At 41.6% G+C, this 20,725-nt stretch overlaps 1 protein-coding gene and 1 non-coding gene across 2 annotated transcripts; both read left to right on the plus strand.

Moving 5' to 3' along the window:
• Nucleotides 1–433: 433 nt before the first annotated feature.
• LOC142636643 (protein S-acyltransferase 21) lies at nucleotides 434–6,395 on the plus strand. The gene is made up of 10 exons (XM_075810917.1): nucleotides 434–866; nucleotides 1,697–1,813; nucleotides 1,900–1,972; nucleotides 2,490–2,689; nucleotides 3,316–3,384; nucleotides 3,555–3,626; nucleotides 3,827–3,955; nucleotides 4,748–4,828; nucleotides 4,908–5,114; nucleotides 5,344–6,395. The coding sequence occupies exons 1-10, from the start codon at nucleotides 822–824 to the stop codon at nucleotides 6,256–6,258; spliced, it is 1,908 nt and encodes a 635-aa protein (XP_075667032.1). The 5' UTR covers nucleotides 434–821; the 3' UTR covers nucleotides 6,259–6,395.
• A 1,022-nt stretch (nucleotides 6,396–7,417) lies between these two features.
• On the plus strand, nucleotides 7,418–7,489 carry TRNAD-GUC (transfer RNA aspartic acid (anticodon GUC)). Its single transcript has one exon. It is a non-coding gene; the product is annotated as a tRNA-Asp (tRNA).
• The last annotated feature ends 13,236 nt before the right edge of the window (nucleotides 7,490–20,725 follow it).

Here is a 20,725-nt window from a genome sequence, read left to right on the forward strand (position 1 = left end):
AAAAAAAAATTACATTAATAATCACAAGACGTTGCATCATTAACATCATTAAGAAAAATGTAATGTAGAAAAAAAAAATTATAAGCCCCTTTGGTATATGTGTTTAAATATATGTTTTTAGTTTTTAAACAACATTACATGTATTTTCACATACTTTTTCACTTATATGTATTTCTAAAAAATATAAATAATATTACTAGATTAACGTTATCAAACTATCTTTATATATACATTAATTAAAAATATACAAATGGATTTAAAAAAAAAAAAATTCTATTCATAAATGAATGTTATATAATTATTGATTAACAAACCTGTACCCTAGGGCCCTAGGCTAACGAGAACCAAGAGGTCCAAGACCCATAAAGAAAAAAGAAAGAAATAAAAGAAACTATAATTTCAAGCCGGCACAGACGGTGTGACTTTTTTATTAAAACCTGGTCTAACAACTCACTTCTTTTAGTCAGTACACTTCCTCTTCTTCTTCTAGTATAATGGCTTTTTAGTTTTTTTTTTTTTTTTTTTAACCATGAATTATTAGTCTCTACAAATCCCAGTAAAGACCCGTTTTTACCATCTGGGTCGAGATTGAAAGTTGAAGAAACTTTTTTCTTTCGAAAATCTTATGGATTAGCGGTGATTGGTAAAAGAAATGAAGAATGTGGGTACTGAAACTAGTGGCTCTGAGTTGCATGTACGATGTGGGGCTTGGTTAGGTTGACTTTGTTGTGTTTCTTTCTTTCTTTCTTTGTTTTTATTTATGTGGTCTTGTTGAGGAGTTTGGAGTGAGTGTTTTTTTTTTTTTTTTTAAATTTTTTATCATGGCTCGGCGTCATGGATGGGAACTACCGGCACACACGTTTCAGGTACATTGTTGTACTTACTTTTGGTAGTCTTAGGTTCTTGTTCTGAAACTTTGCTTCTATTTCATTAGGGTCCTTTTGAAATTCTAACATTGCACAGTTTTTGTTCTAAAACCAATTCTATTTTTTTTTTAAGAAAAAAGTTACGGTTCCCCTTTACATATGTGTGTGAGTGTGTGTGATTTTTCCTGATTTTTTTTTTTTGCATTTAATTCTGTGTTTTTTTTTTTTTTGGTTTAATAATTGTTACTATGTTTTTCTCATCAATTATGTTGAATTTAGTATGTTGTGTGTTTGTTTGATATGTTTATCACTTAATATTTTTTTTTCCCAATTTGTATCAATCTCTCACTGTGCTTCTTAGGATGTAAGTTTCTGTATCTATTTTTTCTGGAAAAAAAAGGTTTCTGTTTCTATAAGGTACTGCTTGGACTTTTCTTTTACCTGTTTGGTTGCTTTTTATTTTTGGGGGTCCAGTTACCTGTTTGCTTGTTGAGATATCCTAGAACTTGGAAATCTCGTTCATGTGCTATGTTGCCTTGCATTTTGGGAAACAAAAATTTTAAGGCTCAATTGAACAGAAATTTCGGGTTGTAGTTTACTATTTTTTTTATTTTATAATATGACTAACTACATCTATGGACGTCTGATTTAGCCTTCGGTTATTGCGGTGAGGATGGAGATAATAATGTAGAATTGGAATCATATTATATGTATTTGGATTTTTGGATCGGTGTTGTGGGAATCGCTAACAGTTGGTTCATGGTACCTGCCTTCTATGTGATTTTGACAGTGCATTAACTAATACCTTTTTAATTACCCCTTCTGTACAGGTTGTGGCTATAACAGTTTTTTTCTTGCTCTCTGTTGCATATTATGCCTTTTTTGCCCCCTTTCTTGGAAAGTACATCATCTATGAATATGTGGCACTGGGTGTTTATTCTGTCTTGGTAAGCACAGTCCAAAAATTTTCATTTATTCTTCATAATTCCATGATGAGTATTTTGCCAATCTAATTACTTTATTTCCATTTCAGGCACTCTCTGTATTTATTCTTTATGTTCGATGCACTGGTATTGATCCTGCTGATCCAGGAATTCTGCTTGGAGGTGATAAATCATCTGCTTATAAATAACACAATGACACATATCTGCATGGTTTGTTTTTCTTGGTGCAATTTAGTTTAAATTTCATTTTTAAAGGTTATGATTAGAGAAGTATTGAATTGGAGATTCATGTCAAGGGCAATCATTTATTAAGTAATTTCAAGTAAATTGGATTAGTAATTGGGATGGTTATAACACACCTACATGTGTGTTTTAAACCATTCAAAAAGATTATATTGACTGATGGTCCTGAAAAGTTTTCTACAAACAAATGGTTGCAATCGCTAAAGGATGTTAGAATTTTTACCCAAGAACCTCCTTGATAGGCTCAACCTTTGAATTTTTGCAACTTTAATGACAGTAGCAAGCATACACATTTCTTAACCTGAAATATAAGAATGATACTCTTTTTTTCTTTGTTGGTTTACAAATGCATGAGTTTAGGGTATGAGCAAATCCTTATGCCTTTATTCTTTGCAATTTCTCATAGAAGCTACATGGTGTGTGATTATCATAATAGGGAATGCATCTTCTGTTGAAGAACCCAGCAAGGTAGGATTAAAGGACGGAGGAAACTATAATAGGCATGGCTCGAGTTGTTGTTCAAAACTTGGAGGTTTCTTTTGTGGTTTTCTTGTAAGAGAAGATTGCTACAAAGATGATCTTCTACAACAATCCGGAGATGAGGATGCTTTATTCTGCACATTGTGCAATGCTGAGGTACAAGACTTTTCCTGGCAAAGTTTATTTTGATGAGAAAAAAGAGAAGAAAAGAAGAATTTCCATTTCAATTGCATGCAATATGGATTGCTTATATAGCACTTCTTTCTCACAAACATGGTAACAGACAAACGCACAAACACAAAGTTCCATTTCTACTAACTTTTTTTCATTTCTTTTCTGTTTTAAACTTGTGCAAAGAAAGCAGGAATCAAGTGCTTTAAATAGTGGCAAGGATTTAATTTAAAAATCTGCAGCTTGAGTCTCATCTCGTATTCTGCTTTGCATGTTAGAATTACATATCTTCGCATATGACATTTCATGTGTGAACAAGTTGCCAACTTGCCATTAGGGTCTTTATACTTTTAAAAACAGATTTCAACCTTTGCTTTTGTATTCAATGTTTGTGTGATGCCTGTTTTTGAAACATACTGTTCTTGTACAAGAATGGGGGAGTTTCATTTTCATCACATTACATGGCGCTTTTCATTAAAAACTGGAATTAGTCCAATCTTCATTTACATACAAGATCACAGATGGAGAATTTGTTAAAAGAGTCACATTATGTTCTCTCTCTCTCTCTCTCTCTAACTTATTAAAAATAAAATTATTGTTTATTTTTTTAGGTTCGCAAGTTCAGCAAACATTGTAGGAGTTGCGACAAATGTGTCGATGGATTTGATCATCATTGTCGGGTAAGCTTTAAGATCTTGAGTTGTTTGGAAATATCCAGGAGTGTTTCAGTAATGACTTCATGACTTTTAAAGGTGTTATCCCTGGTTTTGATTAGTAAGTTTAAATATCCTGCCTTTATCTCTTAGCTATTGTTTTGGTATGACTAAAGTTATCTGCATCTATGGTGCAGTGGTTGAATAACTGTGTGGGGAGGAAAAATTATATCACATTTGTGTGCCTCATGGCAATGAGCCTTCTTTGGGTAAGTTTTAAGATAATATGCTATTTGGACTTCTCATTCTCCTTGGATTATGATTTATTTATTTATTTTTACATCCTCCAATCTGAACTAAATTTATTTTCTTGGATTTATTTGTGTAACCCGTTTACATGAGGTTTCTCCTCTATTTGTAATTAAGTTTTATTACTTATAATATCAAATTTTTTGTGTGTTTATAACAGCTTCTTGTTGAATGTGGGGTTGGCATTGCTGTATTTGTCCGATGCTTTGTTGATAAAAAGGGGATAGAGAATCAGATATCTGAAAAACTTGGAGATGGATTTTCCCGGCCCCCCTTTGCTATTGTGGTGGTAAGTTTGCTGCATTGTTTGCCTTCAGGCTTCAGATTGTATTGTTGTATATTTTAGATAATATTATGATTTTGCACTTGTCCAAGAAAGATGATATTATGATTTTATCAGTGGATTGGGTTTTGAGATTGCAGTAATGTAGACCAGTATTGGTCTAGTTCATGTGATTATATGCCTGCAAGAACCACCTTGGGCTGGCATCTATATCCATCTCGAGAAATATCTCATCAGGCATAGCCACCTGATTTTTTTTTTTTGGTGGTTTTATAAATTTTACACATTGGATTTGTCTTGATAAGGGAACTGTCATAGAATCAAAAAGAATTTTTAATTTAATCATTAATGTATTACATATTATGCTCTTACCAAGTGATTCTATCAAATGGATATGTGGGCCTTATTTTGGTTTCCACTCATGTAGTGGTCTGTCAGATTTTCTTTATGGAACCAACATACAGTTTGCCTACTTTTTGCCTCTTTTTATAATCCTATGTAGCTTTATCTGTGTATAATACGTGCATTGCTTCTAAGTTATGTAGCCAAGCTTACCTATCAAAAAAAAAGTCATGTAGCCAAGCTGAAGTAATAATATTGCACTGAGACTTTTTTTTAAAGTTTGCTATTGCTTGAAAATTTTTAAATGCCAGCATTATTCCTCAATTTTCAGTTCAATTTTAGTATGCTGCTGCGATGATTCACTTCTTTTGGTGAATAATTAATTAATCTTTACATACTGTGGTGACAAAGGAATTATAAAGTCCTAAAAAAACATGAACTTTATAATGATTACAGGCCTTATGCACGGCAGTTTCTTTTCTAGCCACTGTGCCCTTGGGAGAACTATTCTTTTTCCATGTGATTCTGATCCGAAAGGTGTGTTCTTTAAATGACCTATCCTCCCTCTCCACCTCTCTATTATGCATGTAGTGTACCATTTTTGTTTTTGCTGCAGGGTATTACAACATATGAGTATGTTGTTGCCATGAGAACACAAAGTGAACCGCCTGGACCGTCTTTAGATGGTGGTGATCAACAAAGTCTGGCATCATCGCCGACTAGTTCTGCTGTGACTGCCTTAAGTGGAAAAAGCTCTCTTGGAATGGGCTTGCAATATAAAGGTGTTTGGTGTACTCCTCCCAGAATCTTCATGGAGCACCAGGTATTGCCACCTTTATTTATCATTTAGAGGGGAGAAAGATCTAGATTGACTCTTTTGGTTATATTTTAATAATTATGTTCCTGATGAATTCATGATTAGATTATCTAATTGTTTATTAAAAAAGAAATTTTGCTTAGTCTTGGCATATTGGCACATGCATTGTTGTGCAGTCCTTCAATAAGATGAATATTGTTCAATAATTTATTGACTTTGGGTCTCTGACGAACAGGATGAAATTATACCACATCTGGAGCCAGGACGCCTACCATCCACAGTGGATCCAGATGCAGTTCAGTCATCTGACATGGGGAAAAAATTAGGCCAGCGTCCAGTCCCAGTCCGAATCAGTCCATGGAAACTTGCTAAATTGGATTCTAATGAGGCAATTAAAGCGGCTGCAAAAGCTAGAGCATCATCATCTGTGCTTCGTCCAGTCAGTTCTCGACCTCATCCATACAATGCTGATGTTTTATCCAGTAGCAATGTGAGTGGACGAAGCAGTCCAACCTGTACTGATCAAGGGTTTCACAATAGAAATGCTAGAACTGGGACATCAAAATTATCTCCTACCAAGAGCTCATATCCACCCAGTCACGCCAGCAAGGAAGATACTGAAACATGCCATCATAGTATCAGTAACCTTAGCAGTCCTCAACTTTCCAACATTCCACCTTCACCGATGGAACAGCAGGTTTCAAACAGAGAGCATTTGAATCCCATTTATCAATCATCAGCAGATCAATCTCCTCGGTCAACAACACAAAGTGAACAGATTGAAACTGTAGTTCATGAGAATTTGGCGCGAAACCCTGTGAGAAATATCAGCTTGGGTCTTACTGAAAACATGGGATCTTCAGTCTTTTGGGATCAAGAAGCTGGGCGTTATGTTTCCTCATCTTCCAGAGGTCTTGGAACAGAGCTATTATACACAGGTCCATCCATATTTTTTGGCGGTCCTGTTGTGAATGAACTTGCGACCAGCGGGACAAGAAATAGCAGCTCAGCGGGTGCTGGTCTAAATAGAGGTTCCGCAACAAGTTATCAGCAGGGTAGATCACAGAGGGGTGGCCAGCTTCCTGTATTTGTTCCAAGTAATTCCCAACAAAACCAGTTCTCATCTAGATTTCCTAGGCCAAGCCACTGATTCCTTTTACTAGATACATAGAGCTAGAGCCAGGATACTGTTTCTTCTATTGTTATTATTTTTTTAAACCTTTATGTGCAGATGTTGAATTTCTGTTCCATATTGCTAATCTGCGGGCTAACGCTATCACTAATTCACTCCAAGAGTTGTGGTTTCAGTTTTTAATTATTATTAATATTATTATGGTCACTGTGCTCTGTTGACGGTGCACTGATCGTTGATCTGTCAACAGTAGCCAGAGCAATGCGGGTGGCATGGCTCTGATCAGAATTAAACAACCCTAGGGCTAGGTTTAGCTTCCCAAATGTAATGTCTATTTTTGGTAAAAGGGAGTAAAGAATACTGTTAACCACACAAAAGAAGCTCTACAGAAATGGAATCCTCCTCCACAGTCAACACAAAAGTGGCAGGGAGGGGATCTAGGACTCAACCAACAAAAGAATTGCGCAAAGCCCAGTCTCCCTAAAGCATGAGCTGCACCATTAACTTCTTTTAAAAGCACCAAGAAAAAGAGGAAAAAAAAAAAAAAACAAAGCAGTTGGACAAGCCCAAAAAGTTACGTAGAAAGTCTCATTATCCAATTCTCAAATGTAATATTGGAGTTTATTGGAAAAAATTTATCTTCCAAATTGGTTGGAAGGATTTTTCTTCAAATTTATCTACTACATGTTGAAAGGATTATTCACGTGTACTTTTAGTTACATGACATTTTTAATAGATCATGTGACTTGTTTAAATAATATACATAAATGATTTTATAAATCACCGCGTAATGAGTTAAATGAGATTGTTTCAACCGGTTTGGAGAAAGACTTTATCTAGTTTTATTTGGGTTGTAACACTATATTATTAATCTCCTGTCCAAAATTATGGGTGAATGTGTAAGTGGCTTTGGTTTGACGTACAAAATGCAATTTGGAGTTGGAAGTGTACCCATTTTTATGAGCAAAATGCAATTCTCTCTATATACTTATTTGTTTACTTTGGTCCGATATACAGAATTTAATCGGATTCACAAGTTTGTAGATCAGTCTACTGGCCCTACTTGCATTACATGATTAGAATTAGAATGCTTTTCCTCAAAGAAATAAAAATGATTAGAATGCTCTGGCCGAATCCATTTGATAACAAAGATAAAAGGCAGAGTACATATCAACAAGTCGTTGTAGTATAGTGGTGAGTATTCCCGCCTGTCACGCGGGTGACCCGGGTTCGATCCCCGGCAACGGCGTCATCTTTCTTTTTAGTTTTTATAACTGCTTAAGGTATTGCGCTGTTGCTTTTAACTAAGCCAATGAGATAAATTCATGAGTTTTCATTATGAAGAGTAGATCGAGAACATTGTTTATAAATGTAATAAAAATAAATAGTATTAACTTATTTTATTTTTCATTATAACTGCTTAAGGTATTGCGCTATTGCTTTTAACTAAGCCAATGAGATAAATTCATGAGTTTTCATTATGAAGAGTAGATCGAGAACATTGTTTATAAATGCAATAAAAATAAATAGTATTAACATATTTTATTTTTCATTTGCTACGATTGATTCCAAATCTAGGTAATCCATATGCAAATATAACCAAAAAAAAAAATACAAACATTGGGCAAGTGGCTACAGCTATTTTGCCTCTTCTTTCTACCACATAGCAATTTCATTCTTCCAATTCTAGAATAAACACAACTTTGTTTTTTTGAGAACCAACGTGACTACAATACCAAAGATGACCAAAGTTAAGCTCCATTAATATCTTCAATTAAGGGTTATGACAACCAGAACCATTACCTGGTCCAGGCAAGTATGTGCATGGATCAGACGCAGAAGGTGGAACCAGTGCTCGATGTCGTGAAATCGACACCTTGGCTGTCTCAAGTTTTCATGTCATGACAACAATAGGCCTTGCAGCTTCAAGAGGCTTGCTATTAAAAGCCAGCAATGCAAGAAGCCCCACCACCTTTACAAGGTTGGAGAAGGCAATTCCCGAAAACATGTTTTGTTTCATCAAGAGAAAAGGATGTGAATTCTATTGGTGTTGGTTATGTTATAGAAGTAGAATGAGAAAAAAGAATGGCTAAATTTATAGAAAAACATTGAACCGTGGTTCTCCACATGAAGTGAGGACTATTGAGATAACAAAATTTACTTTAGTCTTTAGTCACGCGGAGACGTCCATATAATTAAAAAAAAAAAATTGTAAAACCGCGGCAACGTCCATATTGAGATATTACATGATGGGTTCATCAAAAAAAGAGATATTACATGATGGAAGTTTAATAGAAAATTGAATTTAAGGATACGTGTTTTAACTACAACACTTTTCGGCGTTCAACGCGCGTCACATCCTACGTGGCACGTCTGTGATATCCAAGTTGCTGATACACTGGAATACTCTAGTTGGCTAGAGTTTAGAGTAAGCAGGAAAATCTCAATGCCTGTAAGAAAAATAGACAAGATTTTTCTATAAATCCGTTTGGAGGAATTTTTTCCGATCCATTATGTAGCGATTTAACAGCATGGTTTTGAAATCCGGATCGTTTATTAAACCGTAAAAAGAAGAGGTTCAATATTTTTGAGGTCAAACCAAGGTTGAATTGGGGTTGAATCATGATGATGTTGTGGGGGGCAAAGAGATCCTGATGAGAATGTGGGCCTTTTGGGCCGTGTTAAGGAAGGCCGACCTACTCCTGAGTTTAGAATTTGTTAGTACTATGGGTCGGTCCATACGCCGAGGATCTGAGGATCCAGCCGAGGGTGAACTTACCCTCGGATGGACACCGAAGAACTCGGGATTTCGTAGTAAAGATTAGGAGATGACACGGTTAAGGCCAATGGTTAAAAGGGGTAAACCCTAGAATGCCCCAGCGGCCGGTGTTGAAGAAATGTCAAAGATAAAGGCTCCACCTCCACATTAAAGACCACTGCACCTACCACCACAGCCGCATTTATGGGGAAGTGACACACGAACGATTGGAAGAGAAACTTGGTTACTATTCAAAGGCACTTTCGAGAAAAGAAATATCTAGGCTAAGGGGAGGTGAGGCAACACGTGTACAAATTATTCAAAAGAGTAGTATTTAAAGAGCAATCTAAGACAGAAAAAGGGGACGGACTTTTTGTAACCTAAAAAGAAAAGAAACAAAGAGAGAGATAATATAAGAACAATTCTCGGCTTATGTCCGAGGAGGCTAATTTACTATACTCCTTGTTGTTTCCAAGTATTTGCAATCTTTAGTTTGTCATTTAATCCTCACACGCTTCTAACACCGGGTTTTCAAGCCCGCTCTACAAATTCATATTGTTTAAGGCTCGTTGGGCACTGAGCCCATAAACATTCTTGGAGCCAGGTGCAACTGTGCACATACAATTGACGCCGTCTGTGGGGAATCTAGTCTAGAAGAGGTAGGAATATTATGGCAGGCTTAGGCTCTCACCATGCAGAGTCACAGGGATCACAACCGGAAGACCATTTCGAACGCCTTGAACGTCGAAGGGATCGTGAAGGGAGTGTCCATACGAAATACCACAGCGCTAGCCATACTCATGGCGGGGGTAGCACCACCCACGAGGAGGGATCTAAATCCATGCGAGAGGGAAATCAATCGTTTGAAGAGGAAGTTACGTTGTGCTAAACGTAAGTTTTCACCGTCCTCGTCTAGTTCTTCTTCGGAGAAGGATAGGGGAGTTGGCTACGGCTCAAGGTCGCGCTCCCCCACCGGTGTAACGTCCTCGGTGAGGAGGGCGACCGGCCCAACCCGTAGACGTAAGAAGCTTCGTTCTAGGGGCTTAGGCAACGATACTATGAGTAGGGCGTTGCACCAACTCTCTAAATCTCCGTTTTCGCGGAGGATTGAGAGGGGAGGCTTCCCGGGGAGGTTCACCCGGCCCCACCTTCACCATTTATAATGGCCGGGACGTCCCGGTGGAGCACGTGAGTCACTTCAACCGAGAGGATGGCGGTGCACTCTCATAATGAGACTCGATGTGTAAAGTTTTTCCCTCCGGCTTGGGACTGTGGCTATGAGATGGTTTAACGGTCTCAATCTGGGTACGTAGGCTCGTTTGGGAGCGACTAGGGCATTCGCTTCGCGGTTCATTACCGTGTAGCGAGTCCTCGGCCATTGGACTCGGCACTATCCATGGCCATGAAGGAAGGGGAGACACTGAAAGCATACTCCGACCGATACTGGGAGATATTTAACGAGATAGATGGTGACTTTGATGAGGTGGCGCTTAATACCTTTAAGGTAGGTCTCCCTATTGACCACGACCTAAGAAAGTCTTTGACGAAAAAGCCCGTCCGCAGTGTACGCCGCCTTATGGATTGTATTGATGAGTATAAGAGGGTAGAAGAAGACCAGCAGCAAAGGAAGGGAAAGGAAAAGGTTATCCCGCAGGAGAGAAGGGATTTCAGGTCGGATAGATACCACAACAACAAGCCGAGGAGGGATTACTTCGGGCAATCCGGCTCGGCAGCACCTCAGGCTGTGTAAATGCGTGTTCGAGAACCGGTACATCGGTTACTAGAGAAAGTTCGTAAAGAGCCTTTTTCGGAGGATGGCCGAGCAAGATGGCGGGGGACCTGCGAAGAAAGCCAAAATCTCTTTTGTCGGCACCATCGGGATGTAGGCCACACTACCGAGAAGCTGTCGGACCACTGTGGAACCATCTAGAGCGACTCGTCGAGTGAGGGAAAGTTGAAGAGGCACTTGTGTCGGCCATTTGGGCGGGTCGGTCAAGTTGGTTCGAGCAACCGGAAGGAACAATTCATCTCGGCCCGCGTTAGGAACAATTAATGTTATCTTCGCTGCACCTGGTAGGACCGGTTCAAGTCCCACTAGGGTGATGGCAGTTTCCCATCCTCAGGTCGAGGATGTGGGTAGTAGGCCGAAGAGGATGAAGGGCACCGTGCCCGTCCTAGGTTTCTCCGAGGAGGATAAGGTAGGGACAATTCAGCCCCATGACGATGCTCTTATGGTCACCCTCAGGATAGGGAACTATGATGTGAGAAGAGTGATGATAGACCAGGGCAGCGGTGCAGATATCATGTACCCTGATCTATTCAAGGGGTTAAGGTTGAAGTTGGAAGACCTTACTCCTTATGACTCGCCACTTATAAGCTTTGAAGGGAGAGCCGTTGTACCGAAGGGACAGATCCGTTTGCCCGTTCAATCCGGCTCAGAAACGGTTGAGGTGGACTTCATCGTGGTTGATGCGTACTCTCCATACACGGCCATCCTTGCCAGGCCATGGCTGCACGCTCTTGGAGCTGTCTCCTCTACCTTGCATGTCAAAGTTAAATTTCCATCAGGGGAATGTGTTGAAGAGGTCCTAGGCAGCCAAGCGGTCGCCAGGCAATGCATATCGGCTGCTGTCCTGCATCAGACAGAAGCCGAGTCTTCGGCTTTGATCACCAAAGATTTATAGCAGTTAACGGCTCCTGGTTCATCTGGAATGGTGACAGGAGATGAGACACAGTGCGAGGGATTAGAGAAGTTTCCAGTGGCCGATGACCCGGAGAGATTCTTCCAAGTCGGTACACTTTTGCCGCACCAAGAGAAGATGGAGTTGTTAGAGTTCTTGAAGGATAATGTTGATGTTTTTGCGTGGGATCCTTATGAAGCTCCAAGCCTGGATCCGGGCTTCATTTGTCATCACCTAAATGTCAACCCGGCTATCATTCCGAGAAGGCAGCCACCTCGGCGATCTTCCAGGGAACATTCCGAGGCTGTGAAGGAAGAGGTGCTTAAACTCAAAAGGGCTGGGGCTATCAAAGAAGTTTTCTACCCTGAGTGGTTAGCCCATATAGTCATCGTCAAAAAGAAAAATGGAACGTGGAGGGTATGTGTGGACTTTACTGATCTGAATAAGGCCTGTCCCAAAGATTCGTTCCCAATGCCACGTATTGATCAACTGGTGGATGCCACTGTTGGACATCCTCGGATGAGTTTCTTAGACGCCTTCCAGGGTTATCACCAGATTCCCTTGGCACTAGAGGATCAGGAGAAGACTGCATTCATTACACCGACGGGGAATTACCATTATAAGGTCATGCCGTTCAGTCTGAAGAATGCTGGGGCTACCTATCAAAGGATGATGACCAGAATGTTCGAACAGCAAATGGGGAAAACCATTGAAGTATACGTTGACGATATGGTGGTGAAAAGCAAAGCAATACCCTCACACGTGAAAGATTTGTCCGACACTTTTCAGATATTGAGAAAGTACAAGTTGCGCCTCAATGTTTCAAAGTGCTCCTTCGGCGTGGGGTCGGGAAAGTTCTTGGGATATATGATTACTCATAGAGGCATAGAGGTAAATCCGGTGCAGGTCAAGGCTATTCAGGACTTGCGGTCTCCTCGGAACCTAAAAGAAATCCAGAAGTTAACGGGAATGATTGCTGCCTTGAATAGATTCATATCTCGGTCGGCTGACCGGTGTCGCCCTTTCCTCTAACTGTTGAATAAGTGGAAAGGGTTTCAATGGACTGAGGACTGCGAGTTAGCTTTTCAACGGCTCAAGCAATATCTTTCCCAGCCACCTATTCTATCTCGTCCTGAGGCACATGAGATCTTGTTTGCTTACCTGGCAGTGGCCGTCCACGCGGTCAGCCTGGTCCTGATAAGAGATGATGACGAGGTTCAAAGACCGGTATACTATGTTAGTAAGTCTTTAGGTGATGCCGAAGTGCGTTATCAACCTTTAGAGAAAGCGCTCCTGGCCGTGGTTCATGCCACGCGAAAGCTTCCCCATTATTTTCAGTCCCACACGGTGGTTGTTCTGACTCAGTTGCCTCAAGGCAGTCTTTGCGTAGCGCCGACTACTCGGGGAAGGGTGGCAAAGTGGGGGACCATCTGAGGGCTTTTGATGTTAAATACAAGCCTCGCACCTCGGTGAAGGGCCGGGTCCTCGGCCGACTGGTGGCGGAATTTGCCGAGCCATTCTTGGAAGAAACTCGAAAGATGCCCACATGGGTGAAAAATCGAGTTGAGGCAATTCTTGTTGCGGTGTCTCCGATTTGGGAAGTGTATGTGGATGGGGCTGCTAATCGGGAGAGGTACGGTATTGGACTTGTCCTTATGTCCCCAGAAGGAATTGTCTTTGAAAAATCTTTAAGATTGGCCTTCTCAGCTACTAACAATGAGGCCGAGTATGAAGCAGTCTTGGTAGGCATGCAGATGGTACGTAAAATGGGTGGTAAGGAAGTCCATGTCTTCTCGGACTCTCGAGGTGGTCGGCCAGGTCACGGGGACCATGGAGGCTAGAGTCCCCGGGATGCGGGAATATGCGGCCCCGAGATCGAAACGTCGGCAAACTAAGTTTGGTTCCTTTGCCTTAACCCATATCTCTCGGAGCGAGAACACCCATGCGGACTCCTTAGCCACGGCGCGGCAACTACCTCGGCTCAAGGTTTACCTAGGGTTATCCTCGTTGAGGATTTACTAAAACCCTCTGTTGTCATTGCGACGCACCCCGCATCCATCTAATAAGGCCCTGGACCTAGCTTGGATGGACCCGATCGTATCCTTTCTTAAAAATGACCTCCTTCCCCGAGGATAGGGTGAAGCGAGAAAAGATACGTCGAAAGGCGCCGCGTTTCGGTTGTCCAGGAGCGAAGCTATACAAACGATCCTTTTCGAGGACCGTGCTTGTTGTGTGTGCACCTTACGAATCGACGGACGCATTGCGGAGGAAGCTGCATGAGGGAATTTGTGGGAGTCACACGGGGGAAGGTCCTTAGCCCATAGAGCCCGACTCGGGGCTATTGGTGGCCCAATATGCGAGAGGGAGGCTCGGGACTATGCCGAGAAAATGTGATCAATGTCGAGAGGTTCGCCCACAATATTCACCAACTGGAGGGGTTCTCGGCCTTCTCTCCGGTCAGCACGGCCTTTCGCACAATGGGGCTTGGACATTGTAGGGCCATTTCCGAGGGCAGCTGGAAACAAAAGATGGATTCTTGTGGGAACAGACTATTTCACCAAGTGGGTTGAGGCCGAGCCCTTGGCAAATATTAGAGATGTTGACTCCAAAAAGTTCGTCTGGAAAAACATCGTCACTAGATTCGGAATACCACACACACTCATCTCAGACAATGGTGTCCAATTCGATAGTAAGGCTTTTAGGAAGTATTGTGGTGACATGGGTATCATAAATAGATATTCCACTCCAGTTTACCCTCAAGGAAATGGACAAGCCGAGGCTGTTAACAAGGTCATAGTCAACGGGCTTAAGAAGAGGTTGGACGATGCGAAAGGTAGATGGGTAGAAGAACTCCCTCAGGTTCTGTGGACGTATTGGACCACACCGCGCAGTTCCACTGGAGAAACGCCGTTCTCAATGACTTATGGAGCTGAGGCGGTGATACCACTGGAATCTGGTTTTCCTACCCTAAAGACGAGTTCCTTTAGCCCAGAGAATAATAAAAGACTCCTAGAAAAGGATCTTGATTTACTTGAGGAATGGCGTGAGGTAGCTATGGTCCGAATGGCTTATTATCAACAGAAGCTAAAACGAGGGTATGATGCCCATGTGAAACTAAGACCACTTGCGCCAGGTGATCTTGTACTAAGGAAAGTTGTAGGCACTTCTAAGAACCCAGCTTGGGGTAAGTTGGGACCCAACTGGGAAGGCCCCTATCGCATTGTTTCGGTAAAGCGGGTATAGGGTCGTATAGGTTAGTTGACCTAGACGAAAGAATTGTACCACGTCCATGGAATGTAAATAATCTTAAAAGGTATTATTATTAATGAAATGAGCTTTTGTCAATTAATATTTCAAAGTTATGAGTAGCTCTGATGCTCGCAGTTATCATTTTTAAGAATCAAACGAAACTTGGTTAAGTGCGGTCCTCGGACCACAAACCTTGTGGAAATTGATGTCTTATCATTTGTTAAACGAACCTTAGTTATGTCGGGTCTTCGGACCTCACTGCTTTGGGAAAATTAACATTTGAAGTTACTGTCCTAAAGAATCAAACGAAACTTGGTTAAGTGCGGTCCTCGGACCACGAAACCTTGTGGAAATTGATGTCTTATCATTTGTTAAAACGAGAACCTTAGTTATGTCGGGTCTTCGGATCTCCTGCTTTGGGAAAATTAACATTTGAAGTTCTTGTTCTAAAGAATCAAACGAGAAACTTGGCTAAGTACGGTCCTCGGACCACGAGCCTTGTGGAAATTGATGTCTTATCATTTGTTAAACGGAACCTTCGTTATGTCGGGTCTTCGGACCTCTCTGCTTTGGGAAAATTAACATTTGGAGATTCTTGTTCTAAAGAATCAAACGAAACTTGGTTAAAGTGTAGTCCTCGGACCACAAACCTTGTGAAAATTGACGTCTTATCATTTGTTAAACGGAGAACCTTAGTTATGTCGGGTCTTCGGACCTCTGCACTTTGGGAAAATTAACATTTGAAGTCCTTGTTCTAAAGAATCAAACGAAACTTGGTTAAGTGCAGTCCTCGGACCACAAACCTTGTGGAAATTGATGTCTTATCATTTGTTAAACAGAACCTTAGTTATGTCGGGTCTTCGGACCTCCTGCTTTGGGAAAATTAACATTTGAAGTTACTGTTCTAAAGAATCAAACAGAAACTTGGTTAAGTGCAGTCCTCGGACCACAAACCTTGTGGAAATTGACGTCTTATCATTTGTTAAACAGAACCTTAGTTATGTCGGGTCTTCGGACCTCCTGCTTTGGGAAAATTAACATTTGAAGTTACAACTTTGATCAAAGCTATCTCCTTATTATGTCTGGATGTTAATGCGTTACTGTTTATTAAACTCAGATCTTAAGTGTTAAGCAACTTTGTGTAAGGAATGGTCCTCGGATCTTACATCCTATTAGAAACAGTGATATGCATTATAAGGGTTTAATTGTTATATGAGATCCTCTCTTCTTTTTGATCGAGGCATTGTTCAAGTATATTAACCATGTCACTTTTTATTAAAACTTTAATAATATGCGCGTGATTACGTGAAAGTTATGATTGTGCAATCCTTGGAGTTAGATTTATTTACTCTGAGAAACTTCTGTAATAAGTACAAAAAGAATAAAGTAAAAACAGATACAACCCAAGTGAAAAGCAAATGAAATTGTTCTTCATTAATCAGTCAAGTATACATTACATATATAATTCAAATATGGAAAAAGAGAAATCCTAAAGATAGATCCTAAGCTTTTGTTGGGGGGTCTTTCGAGAATGTGGTGCCCTCACTCTTTCTCAACTCCGGCTGAAGGGAGTCAAGACTTGCTTTCCCTTATCTGTGTCTTCGTTGGAAGGACGTTGGGTTCCACGTACGGCTCAAGTCCTTCTCCGCATCCCCTCCTTCTTCCTTCTCTTTGTTGGAACCGAGAAGGTTCTGTAGGATCGAGAATTTGCTGGGACCCACGGAGGTAGAGCGGGAAGAGTTGTCTCGGGGGTAGGAGTGGCGGCGGGGAGCCTCTTCAATCTCCTGTATTTCAAGGGAAGCCAAACGTTCTCGGACTTCCTCGGATCCGAAGATAGAGGAACTCTGCTACGTTTAAAGCTTCCCCATGCTTTTTGACGAGTATTCCGGCATAAAGCCGCGAACTCTTCTGTCAGTGCTCCTCACCTCTGTGGTTGCTACCCCTTCTTCGAAACTCGCACAGCTGGCGGCTTGAAGAGAGAGTTGGAAGGAGCTGGCTTCTTCCTTCATCAACGCCGGTTCCTTTTCGAATCCGAGCACTCCCTTTGAGCTTGGGAGAGCTCTTCATCTCTTTCACGAAGGAGCTTGCGGCTTGTCCTTCTATACGGGTCTTCATGGTCTTCAAGTTTGACTCGACCCCATTTTTCTCTCTCCTCGGCTCGGCCACCTCAGGGTAAGCTTTTCGTTCTCGGCAATGGGCGTGCCCGGGGTCTTCTCATCTCCCGGCCTAATCTCCATCTCGATCTGGCCTTCTTCCGAGTATCTTCTATAAATTTCTCGAGTGCAAAGACCTCTGAATGGCACGTAACAAAGTGTGGTGGACTTAGGAATAGTAAACAAACTTATGGATGTTGTTACAGGTGGAATCTTCCTAAACAGGGGTAAACTTTCCAGTGCTAAATCCCTTTTTCTAGAGAGAAATAGTTGCGGTTGGTTCATTTTTTCCAAGGTCTCCATGTCCTTGGGCAACGAGAGAGGGCGCTCCGGCGCTTCGGCCAGTGGTGGGCATGACCATGTTGAACCGCCACTTGCGCATCTTTGGATTGGCGAGGAGATAGGGGCGCCGTCCGGTCTTAAATCGGAGGACCGGGTGGTCGGTGCTCGGCGCACTTGACCTCGTCCCCAATTTCCCCGCTTTCAACTGAGCGGGCCCTACCCTTGCCTTTGTCCAGCTTCTTCTGCTGAACCGGTAGGAGTTGTTGCCTTCGTTTCTTGGGGTCTTTACTGATCGTCCCCTCAGTATCCCCCTTTCTCTTCTTCTTGGGATCCTCGGCTGGAGGTCTTGACTCAGCTGGAGGAGGGGGAGGTGGTAAAGATGGGGGAACTTGGGACGTCCCCGTCTTTTTCTCTACAACCTTAGCAGCTCTATTGGTAAGGAGACCCTGCATTCTTCCCATATCTTCTTCGGGTTCGTCCTCGGGTAGGGCAACCACAAACCCTGCAATTCCAGAGGCCTCGGTGGCTTCTTCCTCCTCGTCGGAAAGTACAAAAAACTGATTCCCGCGAGGTCTCTCGGTGTCTTCGAGATGGAATTGATCTATCTCGTCGTCAAGTGTATGCGAAGAAGACACCTGCTCTTTTGGAACGACTGTTGCTTGTGAGTGCACGGCGAGGGGAATGGCTGCTATAGGCCGGTTGTACAAAACGGTGTCAGGGGCGTCCGAGAGGTCGCGGTCGTCCAGAAAGTGGGGCCGAGCTACGTTTATCCTCCTTCGTCTTCGGTCACCCGCAACTATGGCGTTTTCTATCTCCTGGAAGTCCGAGGAAATGGGAGTGTACCCTAGAATGAGATGAGCAGCCCGGATTTGTAAGTCTTCGCTAACGAACACCTCGGAGCGAAGTACTCGGTTTAGATCTGCGACGTTACAGTGACTCAGACGAGGACGCACGTGTTGTTTATCTGCAAAAAAGACATCAAAACAAACAAACACTGGTCGATTCACACAAATATTTAACAAGTTTAAGTATGAATATGCATTTACGGGTGTGTTATAAGAAGTTGTGTTGTGGGGAGATTGATCCTACGGCATCGCACCTGGATTCCCCCACTCAGGCGGGGCGATGAAGCCGTCGTGCCAATTCCCAGAGACGATCAGGTGGTCGTCCTTCATGCCTTTGTTGGATTTGGGCAGACAGGAGATTAACCTAACGACACTAGAACGGGACTTAATGTAGTAACCTACGTTGGAAAGTTTATGGGACTCATATAGAAACACGACATCATGCCATGTGAGGTTTAAACCCATCTGCTCGTTCAGAGCATCTACACTACCCAAAACTCTAAAAACGTTTGGAAGGCACTGATCGGACACAACCGGTGGTTGCGAAGGTACTCCCTAGTTACAGGTTTCATTGGAAGGGTCATCCCACCCTCTATAAAGGCTATCATTGGGATGATAACCTCTCCCTCTTTCCTAAAATCGGCCACGGCTTCTGCCGGGCAATATTTTAACCCTACATCACTAGGAATACGGTATTTGGCCCTAAAGCCTTCCATCCCAGCGGCGGTATCAACTAAACACTTAAACCTACCCATTAGAAAGGAACGAAAGGCTAAACTCTAAAAGGGAAAATATTTACGAAGACAGCCGAGGACTGTATCCGAGGAGAAAAGGTTAAGAGTAGAGAGCAAGAACTTACAAAGTTGAAGGTACAGGTTTCCACGGTTTTCTGCAGGTAAAGTATGATTGTTGGTGTTTTGATGGGATTAGTCCCTGATGAATTAAATGAAGGCGCAGGTTCCCGAAGCGTCACGACGTGCGAAAAGGCGGCCTCGAAATTATATTTGTCCCGCCTAAAATTTCGTGGAGTAACGAGGACCGTTGGATGCCCATCTCACCGTTGAACATGGGAGACAAAGAGTAACTTACAGTAATAAATACGTGCATTGTTGAAAATAAAACCGCCAAGTGGCATCTTCTAGGACGCGAAACGATTTCCACACGTGCCATCACTTACAAAGTGTGTGGAGTAGGTTCTTGTCGGATCAAAACCCTATTTTTCTCCTCGGACGTTGAAAATTAGAGTTTTGAGGGGCTATTGTGGGGGGCAAAGAGATCCTGATGAGAATGTGGGCCTTTTGGGCCGTGTTAAGGAAGACCGACCTGCTCCTGGGTTTAGAATTTGTTAGTACTATGGGTCGGCCCATACGCCGAGGATCCGAGGATCCAGCCGAGGGTGAACTTACCCTCGGATGGACACCGAAGAACTCGGGATTTCGTAGTAAAGATTAGGAGATGATACGGTTAAGGCCAATGGTTAAAAGGGGTAAACCCTAGAATGCCCCAGAAGCACCGGTGTTGAAGAAATGTCAAAGATAAAGGCTGCCACCTCCACATTAAAGACCCTGCACCTACCACCCTGGCCGCATTTATGGGGAAGTGACACTGAGCACGGTGGAAGAGAAACTTCTGGTTACTATTCAAAGGCACTGAGAAAAGAAATATCTAGGCTAAGGGGGAGGTGAGGCAACACGTGTACAAATTATTCAAAAGAGTAGTATTTAAAGAGCAATCTAAGACAGAAAAAGGGGACGGACTTTTTGTAACCTAAAAAGAAAAGAAACAAAGAGAGAGATAATATAAGAACAATTCTCGGCTTATGTCCGAGGAGGCTAATTTACTATACTCCTTGTTGTTTCCAAGTATTTGCAATCTTTAGTTTGTCATTTAATCCTCACACGCTTCTAACCTGGGTTTCAAGCCCACACTCTACAAATTCATATTGTTTAAGGCTCATTGGGCCTGAGCCCATAACTGTTCTTGGAGCCAGGTGCAACTGTGCACATACAGATGTCATAATTAATTTAATAATTAATTAAAGCCTAAATATAGATGTTAAACTTATAAAACTAGCAAAATTGACTAATATATCTATATATGTGAGAGAAATTTAATGATTTTTAAGCATATATTTAATAATTAAATAAGAAAGTTAATAAAATAAAATAATAACCATAAAAACATTAAAATTTATGATTAATTTTTGAAGTAAAGTTGAATATCTTTGAAGAATTTTAATTATAATTTTTTTTATTCCTTGTAAGAGATGAATAATTTAATTAAGTAGAATAAAATTGTGTTAAGTTGTTTTTATAAAAAAAAAATTGCTAAAGGGACCGCACGGTTCATGCGGTCCAACCCCGGTTTTAAGGGTTCACGAAATTAACAAAAAATCCGGTTCTTTATGTTTAAAAAACCGATTTTCATCCTGATTTTCACGGTCTGACCTCCCGGTCCAGTTCGAGTTTGAAAACAGTGTTTAACAGTCAACTAATTTGCTATATAATTTATATAAGT

This window comes from Castanea sativa, chromosome 1 (assembly GCF_040712315.1).
Source record: "Castanea sativa cultivar Marrone di Chiusa Pesio chromosome 1, ASM4071231v1".
Classification (NCBI taxonomy): Eukaryota; Viridiplantae; Streptophyta; class Magnoliopsida; order Fagales; family Fagaceae; genus Castanea; species Castanea sativa.

Coding starts and splice junctions, on each gene's coding strand:
- LOC142636643 (XM_075810917.1), top strand. CDS start 822: ATGGCTCGGCGTCATGGATGGGAACTACCGGCACACACGTTTCAG. Junction 2,690..3,315: donor GCACATTGTGCAATGCTGAG/GTACAAGACTTT, acceptor TTATTTTTTTAG/GTTCGCAAGTTCAGCAAACA. Junction 3,956..4,747: donor CCCCCTTTGCTATTGTGGTG/GTAAGTTTGCTG, acceptor TAATGATTACAG/GCCTTATGCACGGCAGTTTC.